This window comes from Micropterus salmoides, unplaced genomic scaffold (assembly GCF_014851395.1).
Source record: "Micropterus salmoides isolate LMB-PRFRI ecotype aquatic unplaced genomic scaffold, ASM1485139v1 Ms_hic_scaffold_18, whole genome shotgun sequence".
NCBI classification, from domain to species: domain Eukaryota; kingdom Metazoa; phylum Chordata; class Actinopteri; order Centrarchiformes; family Centrarchidae; genus Micropterus; species Micropterus salmoides.
In genome coordinates, this window is record NW_024040928.1 from 15,828,820 (window position 1) to 15,856,650 (window position 27,831).

General features: G+C 38.7%; 2 protein-coding genes across 3 annotated transcripts in view; one reads left to right on the forward strand and one right to left on the reverse strand.

The window, feature by feature from the left end:
* Positions 1 to 175: 175 nt before the first annotated feature.
* On the reverse strand, positions 176 to 1,975 carry LOC119908856 (adenylate kinase 9-like; the record flags this gene model as incomplete). 2 transcript variants are annotated; one of them, XM_038726762.1, is given in 7 exon segments in its annotated part: positions 176 to 328; positions 521 to 600; positions 777 to 873; positions 994 to 1,046; positions 1,126 to 1,189; positions 1,375 to 1,463; positions 1,649 to 1,975. In XM_038726762.1, coding segments are annotated over 7 exon segments (591 nt in total), but the record flags the coding sequence as incomplete, so codon positions are not given.
* Positions 1,976 to 2,071: 96 nt separating this feature from the next.
* Positions 2,072 to 27,831, forward strand: part of fig4a (FIG4 phosphoinositide 5-phosphatase a) — a 64,290-nt gene continuing 38,530 nt past the window's right edge. Inside the window, exons 1-11 of the mRNA XM_038726760.1 lie at positions 2,072 to 2,227; positions 2,368 to 2,483; positions 7,199 to 7,297; positions 8,374 to 8,497; positions 14,142 to 14,298; positions 14,781 to 14,831; positions 15,734 to 15,897; positions 18,216 to 18,344; positions 19,971 to 20,071; positions 22,432 to 22,594; positions 26,020 to 26,117. Coding sequence (XP_038582688.1) covers positions 2,421 to 2,483; positions 7,199 to 7,297; positions 8,374 to 8,497; positions 14,142 to 14,298; positions 14,781 to 14,831; positions 15,734 to 15,897; positions 18,216 to 18,344; positions 19,971 to 20,071; positions 22,432 to 22,594; positions 26,020 to 26,117 — 1,149 coding nt within the window. The 5' untranslated portion in view covers positions 2,072 to 2,227; positions 2,368 to 2,420. The remainder of the gene's footprint in view (positions 2,228 to 2,367; positions 2,484 to 7,198; positions 7,298 to 8,373; positions 8,498 to 14,141; positions 14,299 to 14,780; positions 14,832 to 15,733; positions 15,898 to 18,215; positions 18,345 to 19,970; positions 20,072 to 22,431; positions 22,595 to 26,019; positions 26,118 to 27,831) is intronic.

Sequence of the window (27,831 nt, forward strand, 5' to 3'; positions counted from 1 at the left end):
AATTAGAATGAAAGCAGTTTTACTGTCTCTAAATAATGCAACATAATGAAATGCAGGAATGCAGAAAATAATAATCTTCTATTAATCACTGGAATACAATAAAAAACAAACTACTAACACCAAAGACAGGAAAGGGTAAACCTCGTGGCAAGAGGTGTTTTCCCTTGAGCCATACCTGCTCCTCTTCATCCTCCATTTCCTCATCCTTGTTCTCCTTCTTCTTGTTAAACACCTTTTCACGCTTCCACCGATCCCTGTTGTACAGCTGCCCCGTCTCTGGGTGCTGCTTCAGACCTGACAGTCTATAGACCAGGTCCTTGTCTGCACACTGTTTAAAGATGGGAGTGTCAAATTCATCATCAAACCAATCTCGCATTTACAAATCTTTGTCAGAATATGAACTTTCAACATGCAAATGTTTAAAAGGTTCATTTAAAAAGAAAAAAATATTGCTTAAAAACAATGAATCAATTGCTGCTTGATGTAATGCACAACTTTAAATACAAGACATGTGGGTTACCTTGATGTTGATGATGAAATCAGGTGTTAGCTTGAGGTTTTTGATCAGCTCAATCTGCTCAGGGATCTTCAGACACTCTTCTGACATGAATGGCAGGCAGCTCAGTACATATCCTGTTTTACAGCACATGTATTATCAAGTACAAGCATTGGCTGCGCTCTCATAGTTGTCTTTTTAATGACAGGTTGCTGTGCAATCTGCATATATGATTACTGTTCTGAAGCCAATAAAATAAACTTTGAGCTACACAATTTACCATAGTGCTCCACATCTGGTGAGTTAAGCCTGGCAAGAATCAGCTGGAGAACCATGTCTTCTGGTATACTTCTCCCCCCATATAAGATATTCAAGAGCTAAAATGGTCAGAGAAAGCAATTCACTGACCATAAATAATACATATAGGCTATGGAAAACGCATCATATATAAAACGGACAGTTAACCTTTCTGTCCTATGACATGAAATGATACTCACCTCTATGCCTTGCTTTGTTTTATTTTTAATGTGTGTGTTGAGCAGATCTGTGTCTGAAATATTATAAAAAGCTGATGAGAAATATCTGAATTATGTTAGGACAAAGACCAGGAATACAGCAAGTGTACTTACCATCAATTAAAATACACTTCCAGGACTCTGCAACTTTTTTGGCCAAAGTGGATTTGCCAACACCCTGCCACAAAGAATGCCACAAAATGAATATGGAGTCACATGGCGCATTATGACATGGAAGGTATTAGGGGGGCAAATTCTAGTGTTTGGGGGACCCAGCAATGTTCAGTGTTAACCTTACGCTACATTGTTATAGTTTAAACATGTATGACTTGATTTGATACTAAAGTCTCACAGAGAAATTACCGGTCTTCCAACTATGATGAAGCAGGTTGGTCTGGCAAGAAGACTCTCTTTCTCAGCTTCATCTTCTATTAGGTTGTCCACCAAACGGTCTGTTTTGAATATGGGAACACAGGGGGGATTAAAAGTCAGAGACATAAAAGTGAAAGACAGTAACGTTTTTTTTTCATTATCTGAGGACCTTAACTATTAAGTTAAGTTAAGTTCTCAAAATACCGATACAAATGTTAATTAGCCACAGTTAATTGCTGTCATAATTCAACAGAAGTTTACTTACTATTTATTTGGGGCATTCCTGTATCCTTTATTCCCCGTCGTAAGTTAACTAGCATTAACTAAGTGAGGTTATCTAGCTTGACGTAATCTTACGCTAGCTATCCTAGGCACCGAATACGGTTACCATAGCGACTAACAAACTAATGGGGGTTGGCTTTCCACATTGTAGTTAGCTAATGCTATCGCTAGGTACTGTATGGCTTTACAGTAGGTTTGCCACGGTAAGAGGTGTGTGTATTCTAAGTTATAAACAGCAATAAACACCTATTGCCGTGTCTGCGAGTGATAAGACAAGTGGCAAACACAAACACCGAATGCGACTATTATGAATCGCATTTTTATAGGCCTTCGAGCTTTTTGACTCTCTGAGGCATCGTATCAGTTGACATCGTGACAGTCACCTGACTAAAACAAATTCATGCAGCATTCTCCTATGCGGTAGCCATCAACACTTGGTCAGGTCAGACCAAATTAATGTTTAAAAGAAGTCCAAAGAAGTCATTTTGACTGCCAGCGGAGATGCACATTATCATCCCCGGAGAAGATTTGTGGCTAACTTAGCAAGCTAGCTAAATTAATGGTGAGTAACACTACTAGCTTGGAAATGCTGATGGCTAAAATACGATGCACATAGTTGCTATAAGTATCAGGATTAACTACGTATAGCATGTCTGTTTTGTGTTTTGTATGGTCCAGTATTGTGTTTTGTTTGCTTTGCAGCTCTTCTGTTGCCTCTTCTGGATTGTGACTGTTGGCAGGCTACAGAGATAAAAATGCCTCAGGCAGCAGGTATCATCAGCGGAATCCAGAGGATGATTCTGTATGAAACCAGAGCCGTAAGTCTGCCATGACCTTTATGCTGTTAATATCGCTGTCTCATCGTGCTTTCCCCAAACGTCTGATATCTCTGTTCATATGTTACACTTGCAATTTGCCAAGCCAAATTTTTTTTAATGAAATGACACATCTCTGTCATGTTAAAGTTACTTTTTGGCTCTCCTGATGCTTCCTGGTAAATTAGGTACCTTCATACAGTCTATGATTAGTTCATTCTACATAGACAAAGTGCTGTTTGTAAGAACAAGATGAGGGGGAAAAATCCAGTTGCACGTAAACAAACGAGTGGAGAAGACTGGAGACCTCCTGTAGGATTGTGATTACATGACAGCAGACACTAGATGGCAGCAAGCGAGTGTTAATTTACAGTACGGTTAATGTACAGTGTTCATTTTGACAAAAAATTTAAATGTATTTTTTTTTTTCCGTAGTTGCTTAGTGAAAATTGTAGTTGGTTTAAAGTCACATTTTAGTCTTGTCTAGAATTTTCTCAAGAGATAAGATAAGCCTTTATTTGTCTCACAGGTGAGAAATTTCAACATTACAGCAGCAAGTGGATAGCATGGAATAAAATAAAGTGATAAGTGACATTGAACATATTACTAACAGTATCAAAAATAAAGTATACAATTCTATAATTAAAAATGTTTTTACACCTATAAAACAAATTACCAAATATGAAACACTGCAAGTGACTATATGAATGTTGGCATGCTTTTCCTTGAGATTTTAAAACAGATAAAAACAAATTCCAATATTAACAAGGCAAAGTGACAATGTGCATAGATTTTCACTCAGTCTCTGAGTTGTTGTTACTGTTTAATGCTTAACAGTGCTGGTTATAAAGTCTCATGGCTGCAGGAAGAGAAGGCGTGGGTGTATCAGCCTGCCACTGAAGGAGCTGCTCAGTGATGTTAGTGATGCATGAAGGGGGCGGGACGAGGTCTCCAACATGGATGAGAGCTTGGCTCTCACTCTCCTCTCACCCACCACCCCTACTGGCTCAAGTGAGCATCCCAGGACAGAACCAGTTTGTTTAGCCTCTTCCTGTCTGCCATTGTAATGCTGCTACTCCAGCATACCACCCCAATGAAGATGGCTGACGCCACCACAGAGTCATATAAAGTCCTCAGGAGTGTACCCTGCACTCCAAAAGACCTTAGTCTCTTGAGCAGGAACAGTCTCTTCTGGCCCTTCTTGTAAAGGGCGTTAACAATGTCTTTACAGTCCAGTTTATTGTTAACCTGGAAACCAAGATACCTGTTGGAGTCCACAGTCTCAATGTCCACCCCCTGAATGTTCACAGGTACCGTGGAGACATGCTTACTCCTGCGGAAATCCACCACCAGCTCCTTAGTCTTTGCTGCATTGATAAGGAGGTGGTTTAGATTGCACCAGTCCACAAAGTCCGGATTCAGTTCTCTGTACACTCTGTCATCCCCATCAGAGATAAGACCAACGACGGCAGAGTCATCAGAGAACTTCTAGAGGAAGCAGTCTGAGGTGTTGAAGGTGAAAAGGAAGGGTGCCAACATTGTTCCTTGTGGAACCGCAGTGCTGCACACCACCTTGTAAGACTGACAGTCCTTAATCCTCACGAACTGTGGTCTGCTGGTGAGGTAGTCCAGGATCCAGGCTGAGAGGTGAAGGTCTACTCCAGCGTCCTCCAGTTTGTCTCTCTGCAGCGTAAGATCTTCTCCAATGAAAACTCCTCTTTGTGTTTCCTCATCTCCTGTTGAGCACTGTTGGCCATGGGTGGGTTTGACAGTGTGGAGGATGCCTACTTTTTGGACAAAAACCCAAATCGCGGCTGCTTTGAGGGTGGCGCCTCTTTAACGTCCTTCAATTATGCTTCCCGATCATCTTTATCCAACTCATCCTCCCCCTGTTTTGTTGATATTGTTGCACTGAGGACACATTTTTCTGCTTCATCAATAGTTCCTGGATCCATCATCTGTGTTTTCAATTAGAGCATCTCCAGCAGCTGTTGGGTCAAGAAAACAAGCAGCAGCTGCAAGTGGAGAGAACTTGGAATTAGGAAGCAGCTGAAGCATTGTTCCAGGATAACTTTGATTTTGTCTGCCAGACCATGCAGGTCTCTGTGATGATCCCAGAGAGAAATTGGAGTGGTGAGTGATCAAGTCCAGATAGGCTGGCGCAATCAAAGACAGAGACAGCGTATCACTTTAAAGTGATTTTTGAATGCTTAGCAAAGGGCCGCAAGAGATCTTGATCCATTCACTTGGCAGGAGTCAATCCCAACTTATCTCATCTTCAACTTGGGCCACAGAATCCTTCACTTGAAGAAAGTGTGAAACCATCTGAAATGTGCAGGACCATCTTGTCATACAGTCTTTAATGAGGGTAAGTCCACAGAGCTGGCTGGACTGAAGACCTGTGACACTCTTTGACATCTGCTTTCACCTTTTCCAAGAGACATCATGTTGACGACCCACTGTAATGTGTGAACAAAACAGGGTGTCTACTCCGCGCATCTATACTTCCATACCTGAGAACAGAGGACTTCATAATTATTTTAATATGGGCCATTACCATTATGGTCTTACCTTGCCTCCTCCTCAATCTCATTCTCATATTCTCCCTCACTCCTCTCATCCTCTTCTGAATTACTGGAAGAGCTAGGATCTTCTTTCTCTGGTCTGAATACAGCAACCATGTTGCTCCCTTTTATCTGTGATGACCATAAGAATCTTGTTTTCTGGTATTCCCCTCATTTCGGTGCACTGGTCAACACAAGCTTTAATAGAATTGGCAGTGTGTGGATGGGAGATCTTTTTGAGACTGAATAATATGTGTTGGTTGCTTCACAGTGCATGGGCAAGGAAGGAAACACTCCCACGGTTGTCCAAATTTGAATATACACAAGTCTACTTTGTTTTTGCATGACCTCCATACTATTATGGGTTTGCATGATTGTCAAGACAGTCAGAACAATTTGCCCGACTTGACAGGCAGTTGACAGAGACGTTATTGTGCATCCTTCTTTCCTATTTTCCTAATTGCATGTGGTTTGTTTTGCCAATGCATTTTCTCTCAATTTGTTAAACTACTGAAATTGCACCAGTGTTAAGCTGAAGGTGTGCTATAACGTGGCGTTTGATGGCTCTCATCATTAGTTACAACCATTTGGACAGTAAGGCAGAAGAACATTTGTCACAGTTAAGTTATCATAATCTGTTATTGAATGGTCCGCCTTTACTAAACAGCGGATGGCTTCATAGATCGGATACTTGGATGTGTGGAACAGGACAAAATGGCTCTAATGATTGCGGACTGCACTGATACAAGATGTTCCAATTTAACGCTCCTTGGTGGACATGAAATCCAAACCATTTCGCAACCCAGTGTGAAAAAAATTACTTGAAAGAAAAGTCATACCAGGAAGACACAGATCTTAATAAGGAACATATTACAATGTAACCTTGTGCTGTGGCCACATGTGCTCTGGACTGTGGCTACCCTTAAATCCAGTGTATATTCTCATATACGATTACATAAGATCAGATAATTGTTATTGTCCCTGAGGGGAAATTTGGCTTGGGCAGTAGTGCTACACAGAGCTTCAGTCAGCTAGTACAATACAAACAGTGGTACACCAAAGGCACATTAATGAATTGCGTGCAACCAAAAAATAAAAAGCATTCATGAAATCTTGCACATGCCTTGTGAGATGAAATATATGAATACATAGACCTTATAGAAATGAGGAATTAAATCCTAAAATCCATAATTCATAATGCATAGATAATAATGTGACTGGGTAGTGGATAAGCCACATGCCTTTGGTGTGTGAGACCTGGGTTCGATTCCTTCTGTAACATCTACCAATGTGTCCCAGAGCAAGACACTTAACCACAAATTGCTCCAGAGCCGTGCAACCTCTGACATATATAACAGTTGTAAGTCGCTTTGGATAAAAGCGTCAGCTAAATGCTGAATTATTTTACTTATTTATAACTAAAATGCAACAGTGCCTCCTCACTTATGAGACACTACATAAGTAACGATAGAGCTGGTTGTTTGTTGTGTTGTGTTATAGAAGTTGGGAGGGAAGAAAGCTTAAAGTGGTTGCTTTTACATTTTGCTAGCTCTATAATGTCTACCTGAAGGTAAATAATGAATCTTAGGAATATTTGATGTGTGAAGGGTCCTTCAGAATTTTGTTTGTGTGTCTGACAGTGCTTTCATAGATAGTGTGAAGGGACAGGAGTTCTTTCTTCCCTATTACTTCCAAAGCTGTTTGATGACTTCCTTGTTTTCCCTTTGTCTATAATATCACTGGCTTCTGATGCATTCATTTCTACTTGGAGGGCTCATTGTGGAGAGAAATTGTTGCACATTATAAGAAAAAAAGGCCTGAAGAATGTGAGACTTTAACAATGGGGCTGTACTGTAGAAAGCTGGCTTGTAATAACAAAGACTCCGTCTATTGACATTTGAAAACATGTCTTCTCTAAGACACATGATCCTATTGTGTTAAACCTTAAAATTGCTAATCGAATGTCATCCGTTAGAAAGCTTCTTCTGCTTGAAACAAGTATCCACAAAATGTTATGCAATCGCACAAGTGAAAGGAATACTAGTGTTTTCACTGTGCACATATTCCCTGAGGCATGTATGTAGGCTACATGGGGCATCTCTGCAGTCATTATTCATAGTTATAGTGCAGTCATTCCTTTATGTTTGTTTCCAGAGGTATTTTCTGGTGGGGACCAATCAGGCACAGACCAAACACAGAGTCCTGAAGATTGACCGCACAGAACCGAAAGACTTGGTCATCATAGACGATAAGGTAAGTACAGACTTTCGACCAGAGTTTGTAAAGTGCTAATGTATGTGCTTATGTAATACAGTAAAGCACGCTTGGGGTAAAATTGTACAATCACTCAGCCTCTACCAAGTGTATTGTGGATGACAGCTGAGCTGATGAGTGCTGAGCATACCTCCTTTTCTTCCCAACTGCTCATTACCAGGATCTATAAGCTGGGGGGTGATTTTGTTTGTTCTTGTTGTGGGTGATTATGATTATGATGTGTTTTGTTATTATGAAACATCCATGACTAAATATCCATCACCCCACCCTCTCATTCCTGCAGGTATTATACTGACCTCAGGAAACCGTGTTTGCTTTGCATTTGATTGGCATAGTGGAGTATTTTATAAACACAGTGTGGATGCTTGAGAATGTGATGAGGAAGTGGAGGTGAGCGGGTTTAAGGCTGGAAACGTAGCCTCATTATTCACTTTGTCTCAGTTCATATGTAAGCAAAGCTGGCACTCATAAAAGGCTGCAGAGAACTCCTGAGATTAATAAACATACAGCGAACTGAATACCCTTAATGATTGGTTTTTCATTAACTTTCTTTGGCTTATTGCATTTTGCAGAACTAATTTAATTCCATAAAGAGACAAAGAAATTCATACACGAGTACTGTAGCATGTATGGTACATTACTTTACTTCTGGATGAAGAAGCTTTCTGTGCAGATAGCTGTAGATAGCATGTAAAGGTTGATGGTCTTTTTGCATTTTGTCTTACGACTGAATAATGAAGAAAACACCGTTACTGTTTATTCATTACAATATTGCAGAAAGGATTTAAAGAACAGCAAATCTATTTTGTGTCTTAATTGCCTCACTGAGGATCAATCTAAAAGTCTTTTGTGGAAAATTTGGGGCCATTGATTAAACAAGGCCTGCTAGTCATTTACTTTTTATTGCATATATTCTATTGTACGAATCTCACTGGCTCTGAATTAAGTTATTAGTCGAAAATGTGTCCCCCATAAGCAGCAGCTTTTCTTAAATAAGTAAAGTAACAGAAACTGCTTACAGCTTTATTTGTGTGTGTGTGTGTGTGTGTCTATAGCATGTGTACAACCAGCAAGAGGTTCGGGAGTTGCTGGGCCGCCTGGACCTGGGCAACCGCACCAAGATTGGCCAAAAGGGTTCCTCTGGCCTGTCCAGGGCTGTTTCAGCCTTTGGCATTGTGGGTGAGTACAGTCCCTCCACTCTCTTCCTCACTGGCACAGCAACAACCATTGTGGGGCACAGTGAAAGCAAAATGCACCTCCTCTTAAGTTCCACAGTTGTGTGTGTTTGACCTGGTTTTGCAAATTAAGTGCTGGAGATGGAAAACCATAACATAAAAGGAACATCTGGCAGTATAATGTAATTTGCTTCAATATGCTACTACCACTGCTGCTACCTTTGGAAAGCTTATAATGTTCAATTTTCAGGTTTCAAATCATGACCATCAGTGGTGTATTCAGAAGCAGCAAGAAGCTTTTTCACATTTTAATTACTTTCCCTTTCCTTCTGTAGAAAGGATAAAGTCAGGTTAAAAGAAACTTTAACAATATTGTTGAGAGTTGCCTATTACTCTAGTTGTGATGTACATTGCCTATAAAAATTGTATCTTACATTGTTGTTAATTCATATCATTTAGTCAGGATCTGTTTTCATTTGGGCATTAAAGGGTCTTTTCTGGGTCAGAAAAGCCACATGAAATCCCCTCTTATTCAATGTAATAATAATAATAATTATTATTATTATTAAAAATTCCAAGGGAGATGAATACTTTAAATAGGCACTGTATTTTAATATACAAATGAACTGTGTTGTATTATTTAAAAATAACCTTGACATTCAACACTTTTTAATTTCAGCATTTCCATTAGTGTTGAATAAACAGGGTGAGCAATGTAATTAAAAAACTGTTAATAACATCAATCATTCTTGAGCATTGTTGGGCAGTAACGCGTTACTGTAATAATATTACTTTTCCCAGTAACTAAGTAGTGTAACTAAAACTGTTTCTAAAACAGTAATATTCTTACTAGTTACTAATGCATGTAACGCTGCGTTACTCGTTACTGAACGCACCATCCTTGACGTGAATCCACGACTGTGCGGCAGGTCAGTGGCACCTGACTTGAAGAAAGAAGAATGAGGGAGAGAGGTGTTCTTTCCACAGCTGTAAGTAGCTACTGCCATTAGCAATGTTTCCCATAATTAGCCTATAATTTGGATAATTATCAACACTGCCCGCCACAAATTTAAAAAAAATTTTTTTTTACTAAGCATATTTAAAATCATATTTGATTGAGGAGCATATATTCGTGCAGCACCTCCTGGTGCTCTCTCTCTCGCTCGCTCGCTCGTGCGCGCGCTCTGCACAAACATGTCCAAAATTAGAATACCGCCCCCGTCATTCTGTGGGAAACACTGGAAAGTCCTATAGTAACGTAACTAGTTACTTTTATCATCAAGTGATAAGTAAAGTAATAATATTACTTTAAGTAGCAATAAGTAACTACTAGTAATATATTACAATTTCTGAGTAACTTGCCCAACACTGTCATTTTGGAGGGAAAAAAGCTCACATCCTCTGTGCCTGTGCTTTGGACATTGCCCTACAAACCTAGTTTCAACTTAGTACAATCATAAAGCTTGTTTAAAGCTTTTATAGTGTCTCTTTTCTGGCCTTTTGTTAACCCAAGACATGGAACACGGGTCACTCTGATTTTTTTCAGATCAAATTTTTCTCTCTGTCTATGAAAGCTAATGTTTGTTACATGACAAGTTTGTGTAACTGAGCACTTGTAGGTGACTCTGTACGTCCCAGTTGCTGTATGGAAAGTAACTGGTGTGACAGAAAGCAGTGAGTTTCACGTACGTGCTGCATGACCAGTCAAGTCCAGACCTACGTTTCGTGTTAACATACGTTCTAATACGCACAAAAGAAAAGGGTTTGAATTTTTCCCAGAAACCTGTCTTGGTGATTTAATCAGGACTCTTCATTATTGATCCTTGATATTTTCCCTGTAATGTGTTTTGCTTCTCTGTCCTGATTGTATGTAATTTGTCTTTCAAAGCTTTTGTGAGAAAACAACTGCGGACATTTGGGATTTTGGTAGATTTCTGCATGTATTGCTCCTTCAAAAGAATCATGCATGTGACAGTAATTAGTAAACACTATCTATTCAAGCATATTTCATCAGTGAATTAACAGCACTTTTATTCTTTGGGCCCTTAGAAATCCAAGATCTGGCAATTGCTAGAATGCATGTTTCCTTATTTCTGCAAAACAAGAAAATCGAAAGAACGCTTTTTTGATTTATTTTCAATTTCTGCCCTTTTCAAACAAATAATCCAATCCAATACCACTTTAATGAGCTAGAATCAAATGAAACCAAACTTTGACCTCAATGAACCAACTTTTTTCCAAAGATGTTACTGTCTAATGACACCTATTTCTCCCCAACAATGACGCTGATTAAAATGCAGACGTGATAAGATTGTGCAAACCTTTCCTTCTGTCATGTCACACTGCTACCAGCACGACCAAACCAGCCAATTAACATAAAAACATGTATAATACGTTTTAGTGTCTACAGCCACGCTAGCATCTCTGTGATACTGTACTTCACCGTGTTGATTTGAGCTCAGTGGTCAATTTAATGCTAACATGCAGATGTTTAGCAAAACTATATGTTTAACATTTTCCCCAAGTTAGTTTAAAGCAACACTTGGTAACAAATGAACATACAATGTAAAACCTTGCTCTCTCTGCTGCTCGTACCATTCCGCTAAGCCCCGCCGCCAAACACACAAGAACGAGCTGGTTGCCCTGCAAAACCTCAGCCCGAGTGGGTTCACTCACCCCAGAGAGAGTCTCCCCAAGAACCCGGCCGCTCTCGCTAATCTTCTCAAAGAAGCTCATTCAACGCTTTGCAGCCCAGGGCAGAGCACCCCAGGCTTCAGAGGCAGCTGTGAAAATGTCTAGCAGCGAGATGAGAAGCTAGTTACACCACTGTCCCTCTCAAAAGTTATTCCCCACTGTTTGTTGTCATGCCTCTTTGCCACTTGTGGATACAAACTGCTGAGGATATTGAGCTTGACTGAGAACATGCGCGAGGGGGGGGGGCAGCGAAGCGAGTGTACAAGCAGTGACAGACACTGCTCCTGGCTCTGATTGGTCATTTTGAACTGGGGTAGTGGTTTCTAGCAATTGGCATTAGGAGCAGAAGGAGGAGCCAGAGGAATCAAAAAATATTTCCACAGATTATTTGTCTTATGTAATACGTTCAGGATATAATGAGAATTTTAGTAAATATGACAAAGAAAGTAATGTTTAAAAGACTTCCCTACGACAGCTTTAACAAAACCACAAAAATTAACATCTAGGGAAAAGTCAGGGGCTCACTAAAGTCAGTGGGTTTCTTCCTCTGGAGACCATGAATGTCATGGCAATCTCCACTAGTGAGATATTCCTGTCTCGACCAAAGTGGTGGACCTGCTGACTGACAGACTGACCTTGCCATCTATGGAGCAACGGCGCTAGTGTGGCTATAAATACATTACAACTACAACAGTCTTGTAACTTATCTTACAGTCTCTTCTGCTTTCCAGTTCATCCTCTGTGTGTATCGGGCGGTTTACACTACCATTTCTGGATAAGAAAGATGCTAGCAATTGTCAAGTAATATTGGCGAGGCCCTTTCAGGGCATAATAGTAACCCATCTAAGATAATTTAGCGTCATCGTTGAGGATGTAGATGGGTCGGTCACACTGACACAGACAGATTCTGACTTTGACGTCTGCTTAAATCAATGAGATGTTTTTTTTTTCCCATTGTGTGCTAATGCCATCTTTTTACACAAGCCGCAATTTGCCAAAGTCACCGTGTTACATGGAATAAAAGAGTGATGCAGCTATGTAGGTTACTGTATATCTGAGCAGGGTTAGACTTAGACCTGTGTCAAATGTTAGTTGTTAGTTTCATATTTAGTCAACCTCATCAATTTTTTCACCGCACTGTTTTTCATTGTTCCCAATGCATTCGGTGGACCCTTCAGGTCTTTGGCAAATGGGAGTGTAATTGGTCCGTAACAGACAGTTCGTTAGAGTAGGAACACCTGTAAAATGGCTAAGATATATTGACCTTCAGTCCCTAGTATGAGTCAACCTCCAACAACACTGGATACTACACTTCCCATAATGCAACTTCACAATTATTTTTCATTGTGTCACATTCATGTCATATCAGAGTAACTGTAATTACCCATTTCCAACTTGTAAGTAGCACCCAGATCCTACTTGACACGTTATATGTAACAACCTCAAAACCAAACAAACATAGTTGTTTCATGTGAGCCAAAGTCTTTCGTTCAGTGTATTTAAACCCAAATTTAATCAATGTCTGTTTTCCGGTGTTGGGGAGTGCTACTGCTACACTTTTGTGTCTCCAAGGGGAGCTGTGTGAAGTCTGATAAATTGCCTCAAGTGATGTCACTTGAGTCAGCATTGTTGGGGCTGAAGTTTGAAAATGATATACATCTGGGGATGTGGAGATAGAGAAAAGTGAGCTTACCAGATCTCTGTTGCCCACTAATCAGGTTTTGACGAGGAAGAAGAATACATGGAATAAAAAAGACGATATCTCTGGTTGTGCTGCATCGATTTTGATCTTTGAACTGTCCATCATGAGTCTGACAGTGGTTTAGGAACGCAGTGCTAGATTAGTGGAGTACTCTTTTTAATAACATGGTGATGTATTAGAAATACACACATTTTAAACTCTCAAACCCTCTCGAGTTGTCTGCTAGTGTATACATGGAAATCTCTACCATCCATTAAATAAGATGTGAATGCAGCATTAGACCCTCCCTCCACTGCTTTCAAACTCCATGCCCCCAGATGGTAATGCAGGCTTTCTGGTAAAAGAAAGTTCTTAGATTTAAGAATGCTCTCTTAAGAGCTGCGTAACACGTACCATTCACAGGCTGAGTAGTATTCCCTGTCACTAGTAAATTACCGTGAACAACGTGAGTGGAGTGCTAATTTAACTTAACTGCCACCACTTGTTGCAGTGGCACACATACAGTCCATTAGATGCATAAACTATACTTTTACTTATATTGTTCCAATTGATAAAAAAGCACATTGATTGACAAATTTTGGAAGCATGAAGGAGGAAACTGAAATATTTAACCTTGAGTTTACATCTGTATGCACCTGCATTTGCAGCTCTCTTGTGTGGAAACATAATATGAACCTCTTTACCTTCACTAGTCAGCTTACAGCACATTAATACTGGGGCACTAATCAGTTGCAAAATTGCATTTGTGACACTTCGTCTGTCAATAGATTTGCTTGAGCAGTAATACACTAAAATGAAAGCATATATCTAGCAGACACTCTTATATGAACTAATAATATTCTTTTACTGTTAAAAAAACACAGACATCACCCACAACCATCTATCATGTACTGAATGTCACAGATGAGAAAATAGCTCATCAAAAGCTGAAAGCAAATCATTGTTGTGTTGTGTGATACTTTCTGGGTCAGATTTTAATTATGTAAGAGTACAAGGATTGGTGTGTATAGGTAATTTAGTGATGTATGACACCCAAACACTGATGATCCACCTCCACAAACTGAGTTGCTCAGTTGTTTGACGCCAGCAGAAAGGTTGACCTATATATCAGCTTACTCAGAGTTTTTTTTTTTTTCAGTGGTATCATATGAATATCTCAGGTTATGTCAGTGGTAAGGTGGAGTAGGGTAGTTGCTTTTGATTGGTTTATTCTAAAAGATTTTAAAATAGTATTTTATTTTTTTCTCGACAGGGTTTGTACGTTTCCTCGAGGGTTACTACATTGTGTTGATCACCAAGCGTCGAAAGATGGCCGACATCGGTGGCCACTCCATCTACAAAATTGAAGACACCAGCATGATCTACATCCCCAATGACTCGGTCAGAGCAACACATCCTGATGAAGCCAGGTACTAATTTTTTTAAGAATCCGACAGTTTGAGGTAAAAGGCACCTATGTCTGAATGACAAAAAGCCATCACTTTAACTTAGATAAAGCAAGGGAATGTATTCTATGTCTTAAAAGAGCTTGTGACTCTTTGTCCATTGAAACTTGTCTTCCCTTGGTCAAAAGTGAAGATTAAAAGTTTTTTGGCAAATGTAGCAGCATTCAACACGGAAGCATTTATGTAGAACTCCAATAGAAAATCAGTTTTTATGAACTTTCCAACATTCCCTTAAAGTATGAAATGAAGGGAAATTGTAAGATTAGTAAAAAATTATACACCTACTTAGATAAGTTGTTGTACAGTTTGGTTTATATGAGTCTGCAACATGCATCGCTTTCACATTAATAATTCTACAAAATTTACAGAATCATGTTGGCACATCGACTAATCTTATAAAAGCTTAATAACTTTGATCTGTCGATTTCTTTTTTCTGATACATAAGATACGTGCGGATCTTTCAGAACGTGGACCTGTCCAGCAACTTCTACTTCAGGTAAGAAAAATATTCTCACAAAAAACGAGAACAAAAAGAACATTTACGGTGCCATTTATACACCAGCAAGGTTTTAACATTTTAAGTTTTAACCCTCATCAGTGAGTTATATTTTTCGCCCAGTTTGTTTGCAGCATATCTGAAAAACATGGGTACTGATTTGACCAAAGTTCGGTGCAAATATAGGCCATGTTTCAAGGAGAGAGTGACTGTTCAGAAATTTGGTGATAATTTCTTAATGTTGCGGTTCTAGACATTTTTTAAATCTATTTTTCAACTACTAGTTGAATTGAATTTTTTTTTATAAAGAGTAGCATATGCACAACTGGTTAGCTTTCTGGGATCCAGATTGTTTTTATATAGAATGGAAAAAGAATAATAAAGTATGGAATGAAAAGTTTGATTTCTTCAAGATGTCATAAATTCAACACAAGGCAGCCACGTGTTATGATGCCCAAGACTTACATTAGGCCTAGTAACATCTAAAAATAGCTTTGGTTTGTTTGACCTTCATTTTCCTCTTTTCTAACTCTACAAGTGTGCCCTTGGTTGTCACGAGGAGTCTGCACACAGTCAGAAGAATTGATTGAATGTTTCAGTGAGAAGTTTTCATGTCTTCCATGTGAATTTGTTGAATTTTTAAGACAGAATTTTCTGAGCAACTAAGGATTTTTTTTTAGGTTTAATATTGCATGTATCCTACTATACATGCATATTTAGTCTAACAAAAGCTAGCATTTTTCCATCTTGTCTGACATGAAACACATTTGAGATTTCCAATTGTACAATGTGTGGTGGAATTGTTTTAACCTCTAATTCTGTAGTTTGACTGAATCTTAAATACATTATGTGACAGTACTTGCTGTACTTGTTTTAAATGATAATGCCGTTGTACCCTGCAGCTACAGCTATGACCTGAGTCATTCTCTGCAGTACAACCTGACTTTGCTGCAGAGGCCATTTGAACTTTGGTCATCACCAGAATCGTCAGCTGAGGAAGAGGTACACACACAGAGCAAGCAGGACAGCTTTGACATCTTTGAAGAAGAGGGTTTGCCTACGCAAGGTGAACAAAAGTTAATCAGCATCCCTTACTTTACTTTTGTTTGTTCTATTTGCTGGAGACCTCCTAAGACCTGGGCCAGAGTGAACAGGCTGGATGTAGCTTTCACTCAGATTTATTACTGATGTTCAATAAACTTGTAACTTATACTTGTTGTAACTAAAAAAGCAGTGAAGTTGAGAAAAGGGTTTGAAGTTTTCTGACTGGCTGTCAAATGTCATAACATATTTAAAAATTTCCTGCATTCCTGGACAAAATCACTTGCCTAGGATCAAAGATGGTGAGAGCAGCTGATGTTGGGGAGTGTAGCCAAATGCGTGCTAAATTATTGTTGATGCTGTCAAAAACTCTCCAACCTCTTTGCAACCAGAAGCTTTGGCTTTTTTAGCCAGGGGTGAGCAAAGTAACATAGGCCTATTCAGATCCTTTAAAAAATAAATAAAAGTACATACTGTAAAAATGCTCTGCAGGAAGGCCTACTGCACTGAAAAAGTTAAGTAAAGGTATGTAAGTAGGCTATAAGCTGGAAAATGTAGAAGTGGCCAATTAAAAATAAAATTAGCCTACTCAAAGCAGAAAGAAAAATGTCCCATATGTTATACTATCATATATTATATCATTAGATTATTATTCCTCATGCATTAATGTAGTTGGTTGGTTGGTTATTTTGTATCAGACTGCAATTGATGATTATTTTTATTTTAATCAACTAATTATTTTCTCCATTAATCGATTGTAATAAATTCTGAAAATAGTGAGAAATGTTGTCACAGTTCTCTAAGTGACACCTTCACAATGCTTGTTTTGTCAGTCCAAACCTCAAAATGATTAAAAATACATTAAAATAATCAAGTAAAAGCAGCAAATCTTCACATTTGTGAAGCTGGAACCGTGAAATGTTTTTACATAAAAATACCAAAACAGTTGCCAATTAAATTTCTGTCAATTAGCCTAACTGATGTAGTTCTACTAGCTGGACTTAAGTAATTTAATTTATATCAAAACATCCTATTTTTTAAACTCTTCATACGTTTTGTGTGTAAAAAGCTCATTTTTTAAAGTAACTAGTAACTGAAGCTGTCAGATAAAGTAAAACGTAGCTACAATATTTCCCTTTGAGATGTAAAATGTGCAACAAACAATTACAACACAACACAAAACACCATTCATTACCTGAAACGTGAAGCCTACTCACACATACAGCTTGGTGTATGCATAGGACAATTTCTGCCATCCTACTGTAGGCCTATGTGTACAGCACTGCTGTTCAGTGGGTTCATTTGGGGCCAAATTTCTTTTTAGTTTTGATCCATTTGTATTTTTGAAATATAAGTATTTATATTTAAATTGTCTTTTATCAGATCTACCTATTGTTAACTTTATATTTGTTCGGGTCAGTTATTAACTATAGGTAAAATCTAACTGCTTCTCTCACTCTAAACTTTTGATAAAACTTGAGAGCCCTGGGTGAAAAGCTGAGATGGCAGCTATTAAAATCTGCCTAAGTTAATTACCCTTTTTGGGAGTTTAGCTAGCTTTTTTTCTTCATCTCGACTGGTTTTAGCTCTCACGTCATTTAGTTAAGCTCTTCTTTGTTACGTGGAATAACTAACTGAAGTACCAAGATTCAAGCTCATCAAAACTGATATTTTTCAATTACAATAACAGCTAGGGATTGTGCTTTACTTTTAGCCAGGCTAGCTATGGAATTATTAGCTAGCTTTTGCTTGATAATGCTAGTGGGCTCTCTTGCTTCAGCTGTATTTGCTGTTGATCTATAGTTTTTTGCTCTGTTTTGTTGTTGTTGCAAATTTAAGCACATTTCTATGGCACGATTAACTTTAATATAATAGATATCAAAAGCGATTAGGTTTAATGTTAAATTTGACCAGATATGTAGCTCTGTGTTTTGCCTGTGTAGTGAATAAGCCTATTCCTATAATAAATTAAATATAATGTTAGTGTAATTGTTTTTCCTGTTGCTGTATGAAAAGTGGACTTTCACTGATATGATCGCCACAGTCAGAGGCGTCAGTTATCTGTTTTACTGCATGTTTGCCTGTTTTGTTGAAGTCCACTGAATTAACTAAATTCATTTTGCCTTGCCTAATGTGTTCTATGATTTCTGACGTAAAGTATAAAGTAATACAACAACATAAGCTTAATCCCAAGTTACAGCAACTTGATATGAACGTTTCTAAATATACTCTTGTTCCACAGCCTGCGTCACCTTAGCTTTTTTCCATTTCTAGATGATAATTCGGTCTGACCCAGTAAAACGATCCAGAGGTTTTACATGTGTTCCTTCTCTTCCGCCACAGTGGTTTACGGCATCCAGAACGAGCCGTACTACAAGTACGTGTGGAATGGGAAGCTGCTGGACCGAGTCAAGGACATAGTGCATCATGACTGGCTCATGTATATAATCCACGGCTTTTGTGGCCAGTCCAGTATCCTTTGAGTATTGTTAAGTACCTTTTGTTTTTACGTTATTATTAATGTGTGTTTTTTTTTAATTGGCATTATCCCCTTGTTGCCTTTGGGTTTTAAAATAAACTTGTGTGAGCCATGCAGACCTTGGAGCTTTGTGGGGACATCTATCAGCATTCACTGATTTGATCACACTAGTAGAAGATGCAATGCAACTGTATCTCTCACAATGTCATCCTTTGTCAGTACTCCCCCTCTTCGTCTCTCAGCCTCAACATAACTTGTTGAACTGTTCACGGCTTCCATCAGAGCACGTGGATTGCACTGTGAGCAAGAGTGTGTGATTCACCACAAAACTGCAGAAGCAATTTGTGTTTGTTTTTAGGGCTTTAGCAAAACAAGTATTATGGTAATTAAGCAACGGTCACCAGGTATGTAAACACTGGCACTTGCATAATCTCGCCATCTGTTATCTGCAGGAAGAAAGCAGCAACATTGTGCATATTTAATCAGACAAGCAACACAGTTTTTCTTTTTGGGTTGAAGACAAAACTCATGTTTGTACATGCATACATGTTTGTTTGAATGTTTTTCACTTTGAATTCAGTGCTTCTGTAGCTTCTGCTAGTTTTGAGAAGCTTTTGTAGTATTGATGCATGGGTTACTGCTGCAGAGGGGCTTTGGACTTGACTAGAGCAGAGTAAACAGTCTGATTTACTATGGTAGAAATCTGCCTTAGGTTCAGTCATTTACCATCAAGTCTCCTTTGCATAAATTACATTAAGCGGTCTAAAATATGTTGCCTTTTTGCCTTTTAGTCAAAAAAAATACAATTATATATCATAGTTTTTATCAGTAATTAAAACTAGGTTTTGTGTTCAGGCTGATAAACTAAGGTGCATTTTACAGTCAGTGCTTCTACACTGTTGTCTCTCTTATCAGGCTGGGTGCTGTCGCAGTGAAATTGTGTGGGCGCTTTGAGTTTAGACAATTCCTGGAAACCGTTTGGCCTTCAGTGCTGTTTTTCTGAGAGCATGAGAGGACTGATGGGTGCAATAATATGAGACTCGGCGGATAGCGCAAATGCAGAAATTTGTAGTGAGGAGAAAAAGACATTCTGCGTCATTAAAATAAAACAACTTTTGTAGGATTTATTCATTCGTTTTTTTCCAAAATGTTCATACTGTACATAAGAACAAACATTGTATTTAAGCTGGATCTTGCATATCTATGTATGCGTGTGTATACATACATAGTATATGTATGTAACTTGCTGTACTTGGGTAATAACATAACATGCTTTTCACGAATAACTGATATAATTTAAATTCTTACATACCTGAGTGACACCTCAGACTGCAGCACAACGTCTTCATGGGTTTGCTTTTTATTTATTTATTTATTTATTTACTTGCATGTACTTTTGAGTTGATTAAGGATATATCAGTATTATAAATATTTTAATGGTGCTTTTGTTTATTTTCCACTGATTTAAGATGCAAAATAATCATTTCTGAATAAGGACAAATACAAGACTATGGTTTAGGTGGGAAGTACTATAGTGTGTGTGTGTGTGTGTGTGTGTGTAAACACGTGATTGTTTGATGTATTATTGTCATTATTCCGCCTTTACCCACCAAATACAGAGCTTCTGATCTACGGCCGACCAGTTCACATCACCCTCATTGCCAGGCGCTCCAGCAAATTTGCCGGGACCCGCTTCCTCAAAAGAGGAGCCAACTGCGAGGTACAGCGGTTGCCGAGGCAACAGGGAAGAATAGATGGTGGAGGCAGGGCTTAGTGCCCGCGGGATGATTGGGATGACTCAGGTTGATCACAGGGAATTAATTTGACCCGCTGCCTCTTCCTTGAGAATGCATGAGTGTCCGTGTGGGTGTGTGGTGGGCAGAGGGAAGAACTGTTGGAGCAAACATAGATTTCCTCTTTCTATTTGGACTGCTAATCTGATATTAGGTTGGATGCAGTTTTCACAGGTTCCCGCTTCATTGCCATGTAAAGTAGTCGTTTTATACAAAATTATAACTTTTTCATTGTAGCATACTGTTTAATTGGCTTTTATCACAACAGGCTGACTTGTCATAGCAGGAAAAGTACAGGTGTAATGAATATTGTTATTAATGGCTCTGTTCCATTTAGGTGTATCAGTAAGCTAAAGAGAGTGCAGCCCTTACTAATATTATTAATTATCCTGCTGTGTCTGCTGTGAAAGTGCAGATTTACTTGATGATCAAAAGGCCAGAACAGTGCTTTTTACCATTTACTATTATTTTCTTTTTCCATTTTTCCTGATCATGTATGGCAAATGTTCAGTGTTTAATATTTAGGAGGATATATTGACAGAAATGCAATATAATATCCATAACTATGTTTTCAGTTGTGTATAAACACCTTACATAATGAACCGTAGTTGTTTTTATTACCGTAGCCATTTCTATCTACATACACCGCAGGTCCCCTTACATGGACGTCGCCATGTTGTGGCGCCATGTTTCTACAGTAACCCAAAAGGACAAACTGCACAACAGAGCACATTTCGTCACTACGTTGAATATGTACGTAGAAGAAGTAACATTAGAAGTAGTAGTAGTTGACTAGAAGTAAGAAAAGAAGAGAAATTTGGACAAATGGAGGCCTACACGTATTATTTAACACGAGAACCAACAGCGCATGCCGGTCACCATCGCTTCTCCATAGCGCTTGCGACGGGAGGGGCTTTTTTTCCTCCCTAAATATTTATTGCAAAAAGACAAATAAAGTGTACATGGGAAACCAATAAGTATTTAGGAATTTGATTCGTGCAAAATACATGATGCATTACATATTTTGCAAACATGTAATTTGTAATATGGTTATAACCAGAGCTTAACATTAACTTTTTTGCTCACTAGCCAATGTGGCTAGTGGTTTTCTAAAGTTACTAGCCACACAGTGTTTCACTAGCCACAATTTTGTTGTTGGGAAATTACATTTTATATGATTAAAGCTGAATATGGCGTGCTAAAATGTACTAATATTATCATTAGCTCTGATAAGGTTGTGTGTAAAGCTCCTTTTTTGAAAACATGTAGTCTATTAAGATAAACACATTAAATCTTCTTATTGTATATAATAAAAGTGCTGCATGGGTGTAGAAGATTAATTAAAAAATTCAACAGCAGTTGGCAAAATATTGTAATGCAGAGTAGAAAATGATCTGCATTAGAAACAATTAAGGCAACAGGATTAAAACTTTATAAAGGCCTATATCATTTTTGTGCACCTTTTGAATTGTTTGTGCATCTGCATTTCCTCAGAGCTCTTACTGGATATATGTTTATCATCATGAAGCTCTGGTAGCTCTGAGTAACTGGAGATACTTTCACCTGAAATGAGTATACAGGTCTTTATTTTACAGATTATTCCCATACAAACGCATCTCCTGCTTTCCTACAGGGTGTGATTACTTTTATTAAAACATAGAATCAAGTCTAGAAAGGTAGTTGACGATATGATGTCAGAATATGAATCAGCTTACAAGGATACAAGGCCATACAAGGAATTTGACTCGGATTGTACATTTCTCAAGATTTGCTTACTTGTACAATAATACAATAATAAAGTCAGACTACAGTATAGAGAACACATATATACACATGCTTACTGTTTTATTTATGTATTTTATTTTTAATATGTATATTTTTTTTACACACATACGCTTTGATTACTTTACACTTGAATTACTTGTTTAATGAATTGTATGGGGTTGATTGTTCTTATGTTGTATGTATGATGCTTTGGCAATATTGTTGTTACACATTCATGCCAATAAAGCTAATTTGAATTTACACACTATAAACAAAAACAATATAGACAGATTGAGACAATAGTGCAATGAGCAGAGTGCAAAGAATGCAGGAGTAATGTAAGGAGATCATCAATATCAATGAGAAACATCTACAATTCCATGACAATATAGCAAACACCATCTGCTGATGAAGACCATGTAATTTGATGGAAAACTCCAGAACAGCTGCTAAATGGACCTTGTAGTAAGATTGTTTTCTCAACCTTGTTCTTGGTTTCTTTGTGTTTTTCTGTTGTTTCCAGGGGGATGTGGCTAATGAGGTTGAGACCGAGCAGATCGTCCATGACGCCTCAGTTATGTCATTCACTGCAGGAAGTTACTCATCATACGTCCAGGTGCGAGGTTCAGTCCCGCTGTACTGGTCCCAGGACATTTCCACCATGATGCCAAAACCCCCAATACGATGTAAGACACCAAATGTATTTTTTACTTTGTACATTAACAGCTTGTCCACTAGAATAATTGGTTTGATATATCAAACATCATGCGTTGTTTTTTATTGTATGTTTTCTTAAAAAAATGGTATCATGGCCTGGATTATTGATGGGCTTTGTGCTTCTTAAGGTGCCCAACATCTGTTTATAATGGAAAAGATAGAGAGTTGGCTTTGATGGAACATCTTTCTCATATCTACTTATACATAAAGACAGATTACAAATGAAAGATACAGATGTATCCTCTTTGAGTGGTTAGCCATTCAGTACCACAGTAGGGATTTAAGTTTTTATGTATATAAAGCCCAATGTATTCATTCAAGCAGCTGTTCCAGGACAGGACCAGTAATAGCCTTGTACTGGTGGAGGAAGAATGTAATTGGAAAAACTGCATTTAAATAAGAGAGTTACTTTATGCCAGGGCCATTCTTCTCAACCACTGGGACAAAGCTTAAAAAAATAAAAATGAAGTAGGTGAAGGCAGGACGCCCCCCTCTTGGTTTTCTTTGTATCCATTCTCTTGTGTCATTATGAGCAGGATAAAAACACAAATCCAGGGCCAGAGGGAGGTGATCAGGTCGCTGAGTCTTATGACACTGGAAACTGCTGTGTGTGTTTCTGGTGTGTGTGTGTATACACAGGAAGTCAGTGGTGCTTGCATGTGTACAATGCCTGTATTAAATCATAACACCCTCCTCAGTTTGCCCTTTAATTTATCCTAAGATGACATTCACTTGTGTGAGACAGAGATACTGAGCGTGTCCCTAAGATCCCTCTGTGTCTCATCATCCTGCTCCCACTTTGATCCTTACAGACAGTCCTTATCTGACATTTCCCAAATGATGGCCAGTTCTTGCACCTTCGATTTATATTTCGCTGTGTGAGTACATGTAGTTTGACACAGTTTGCCCTTGGTATTGGTATACCTGGTTCACTTTCTCTTTTTAATGATATTTTTGCCTTCGCTTAAGAGCTCTTAATTGTCATTCAGTAATGCATATTTGAGCAAATGAAGTAAACATCAAAAGAGATCCAAGATATTATTCATGTTGGGTTTTGCTTTTGCTTCGAGGACTTTGTATAGTATCTTATGTACTACGTTACTGATGTTCTGCTACAAGTGTCACTATAGACATTTAGGGATCTCCTAAAAAGACTGATACCACTTTCATGACTCTGCATGTGTTACTGCGCCCAATCAAGAAACAGACTGGCACATAACCCCCTGTAAAACTGCAACATGCTGTTTTCCCCCTTTTTGGTTTTGCACTGATTAAACAAACATATGATATAACATTTTAATTAGTGAGCTTTAGACATTCTGGTAGGCAGGTTTTGTTACCTTTTTAAAAAGAGCTTGGCTAGCTGTTTCTAGTCATTTCGTTAAGCTAAACCATCTGTGGCTCTCGCGCACAAACACGAGAGTGACTGATCTTTTCACCTATCGCTAGGCAAGAAAACAAACAAGTGCGTTTCCCAGAAGGTGGACCTAATCCTTTATAGTCCAACTGAGATTAAGTTGTGGGTGGGGGTGGGGGGGGAGACAGAAAGCAAAAGGAGAAAATTATTATTTTAAATGATGGTTTTATGATTGTAACCAGTTGACATGCCATGGTTTTCTGTCTGCGTAGATAGACAGCTTGTTGTCATACTCTTGTAGGCAGACAGCCAGACAGCAGCCTGCTGCCTGCTGCACGACGCCCCACGTTAGCTTTTCTGCTAATATCTCATTCTTATGTAACTTTTCAAACAAGGACACATCGTTGGCTTTTTGAGTGAGTGACCATCATCTGGGCCCCACTATCAGTTAGGCTAGATAGCTATTAAGCTACTCAGCTGCAGCGCATCAAACAGTATAAAGGAATAGTTTTATTAGCACAAAGAAGGGATACTGGAGTAAACAGCTACCCTGGCTCTGTCTAAAGGTAACAAAACCTGCCCACCAGTGCCTCTAAAAAGGGCACTAATTAACACAACAGGAAAGCTGTTTCCCTGTTTCCAGTCCATTTGCTAAACTAAGTTAAGTGGCTGGTGCCATTAGATTCATTTTCATGATGCAGACATGAGAGGAAGATCTCAGCAAGAAAGGGAATAAGTGTATTTCCCAAAGTGTCTATTATTACTATTCCTTTAAAAATTTACCTACAGTGGCTTGTGAGCTGATTTCCTGGGCAAGTTTGCTAATTTTGTCTGTTCGTGCTCCGGCTGGTGTTCCGCGCTCAATCAGTGACACACACAGATTTGTCCCCAAATACTTTTCTCTTTCTTTTTAAAAACAAAAAAAACAATTAAGAATACATTGGGGAAAAAAACACTGACATTGTGACTGAGAGTAGAGACTTCAGTTGGAGTTAATACTCACATGAGTATTGTGAAACTGACATAAAACCAACGTTCAGTACAGTTGTAATAATTATTTGATTTTGACACAGGGAGCATAGAATAACATCTATTAGACGAATCTAGGTCAGTGACGTGGCGAATAGATAGTTGGAGCTCCGTGTCTGTGGATGTAGAGAACATATCACACCATGCGTCGCCTATTACATCATCTCTGCCATGATTGTGAAGACTCGTTTTTTCATAACCACAGCCATATGTGTTTATGACTGCCCTGAAGTGGACAAATGCCCTGGTTGTGAAGGAGATGACCTTTATAGGTGACTCTTCATAGTCGTCATCATCATTATCAACATTCCCTTCCCGAGGTACAATAAGAATCTTTTAGGTTGCCCCATCTTTATGTTGACGCAAACTCTTAGCACAAGTACAGTGGACAAAATGATGATCAAATGCTAGTGAAACGAACTTGAAAACCACGTGCTTTTGCTCCTTTTCTGTATTGCTTTTGAATAACAGTGAGCAACTGTGTGAGGTAAACTGTGGGACGATCTGACATATTTCCTCTAATCTTTCTTCTGGTTGCTTCACTGGTCCGCTTTGACGGCAGGCTGCAGGTGTGGGGCTGCGCAAGAAGCAGCAAATGGTGGCATTAAACATGATTTCAAAATAAAGGAACGAATGGAAAGAATGAAAATGGAAGTGAACGCATGAAACCCGGAACAATGAGCAGGACTAGAGGCGGGAGTCAGAAGCAACTTTGCTTGCTCATTGTGTGCCTGTATGAAACATGTTGGCCCCAATAAAACAAGTAGAACCTTGAGGTTTTTTTTCTAAAAGGAACTGGATGCAATTTAAACTGTAATCATATCAATCAAACTGTCATACGCACATACACAAACCACTGACCTGAATTCAGAATGATATAGCTTGCCATTTCTTAAATTTTTATGTCAAATGAAACGCATTCTGATACATTATAACTTTAAACTACTTAATACTGAGAGACTCTGAATGACTTTAAATATTAAACAATCAGTTTGACTTCTCTTTCAGTGGACCAAGCTGACCCATACTCTCATGTAGCTGCCCTCCATTTTGACCAGATGCTGCAGCGGTTTGGCTCTCCAATCATCATCCTCAACCTGGTCAAGGTGACATACATGCACACGCACGCACACATTTTGACTGTGGCAAATTATATATACATTTATGAATCCCCTTTTCCTGAACATGTGTAATAATAAAATGCGGTGGTTCAGTATTACATTATTATAACGGAAAGAAAAAAAAAACTAACATCGCACACGTAGTGGGAAATTGTTAGATTGCATTTAAAAAATCCATATCAAGAGAATATTTGCAGGGCATAGACAGTCTTATTACCTGTTCACATTCATATACTGTTGCTACACAAATTTGAATCATACTGATAATTCTAATGAAACACTGGTAAATTGAGTTACAGCTCAACACCACCTGCATATATAGGCTACTTTAGTTAAACCACATCACAATGCAGAATGTTTCAATTTTAGCTCATTTGAGATTATCCCTCCTCACCTCCCTTAATTTGTAGCGCCATCTATATTCTGTTTTGTTTAAATGTCAACAACCACAGATCACTTAAAAAATGATGGCAAGATAAGAAGACAAATGGACAAAAAGCAGAAAGCAAGCAAGAGTGCTCTACTGTTAACTGTTAACCTATTGTTATTTAGAGACCCAGGTTGTAAAATGCTGGGATTTGCTATGACAGGACTAGCTTCTTTGTGTGAGCAATATATAAACCACAGATGTGGATCTTTTTGGATTGTTCAGGTGCCTTTGAATGAAATGTTTTTCATTTGCTAATAGCACAAGCTGTGATTGTGTAATTGGCCAAGCACTGGGTTGTTATTGGGGCTTAGTTGTTGCTGTGGAGATAATCAAGAAAGACTTTCCTGGTGGTTGGTAATTACTAGCAGTTGAAAATGGTAACTTGAATATTGATCTCCCTCTGTGTTGTTCCAAAAACATACACAGCAGTGATGAAAGGGAAGACGCATTGCTTTCTCCACCTTGTCCCTTCACATAATAATAATGCTGTAAAGTCAACATCTATATGCTGCTTTTGAATTCTGAAAAACAAGCTTTTTTTAAGTATGATGCAATTAGAATGCTTCAAGTAAAGTAAACAAAAGTTTGCATGAGTTTCTGTATGCTGATCCTTTTTTTTTTTTTCATACTCGTGTGAGACGCTGTTAGACATTTCCCATTTGAGCCACGGCTCTACTAGCCGTTGCATTGCCTTTTCGCTTATATACACACACATGCAGGGGCACACGGCCAGACACTCTGGAGCTTGGGTTTCAAGCTCACGTTGTCACTCCCAAGGGGAGCCATGAGACAAGGGACCAATCGCAGACTTCAGAGGTCCGCACAAGCTGCAGCCATGTGATATGTGTAGACTGTAAGGGAGGGGACGTCCTGCTTATACACTACACCCTCTCTCTTATCCCAGAGAGACCGATAGAGCAAGGAATTGGCAATTAACCATGAAATTATGACCGTCCATCTCTCCACGGTGGTGACTTGGGTTGGCTCGGTGGTGTCAACTCTCTGTGTGTGTGTGTGTGTGTGTGTGTGTGTGTGTGAAGATAGACATAGAGGCAGAATAAGAGCGCACATGGCCAAGCATGTGAATGAGTTTTCCAACCAGCTGACTTAATAAAGATCCATTTATTTTGCCTGCTGGAGATAACTTCTCCCCACATAGATATTTTTCAAATATTTAATTTAGTCAAAAATGGCAAAATCTCTCTTTTTTGAGAGAATGAGAGATGGCAGCAGCACTGAGCACAAAACACACACAAAAGGAAGACGAAT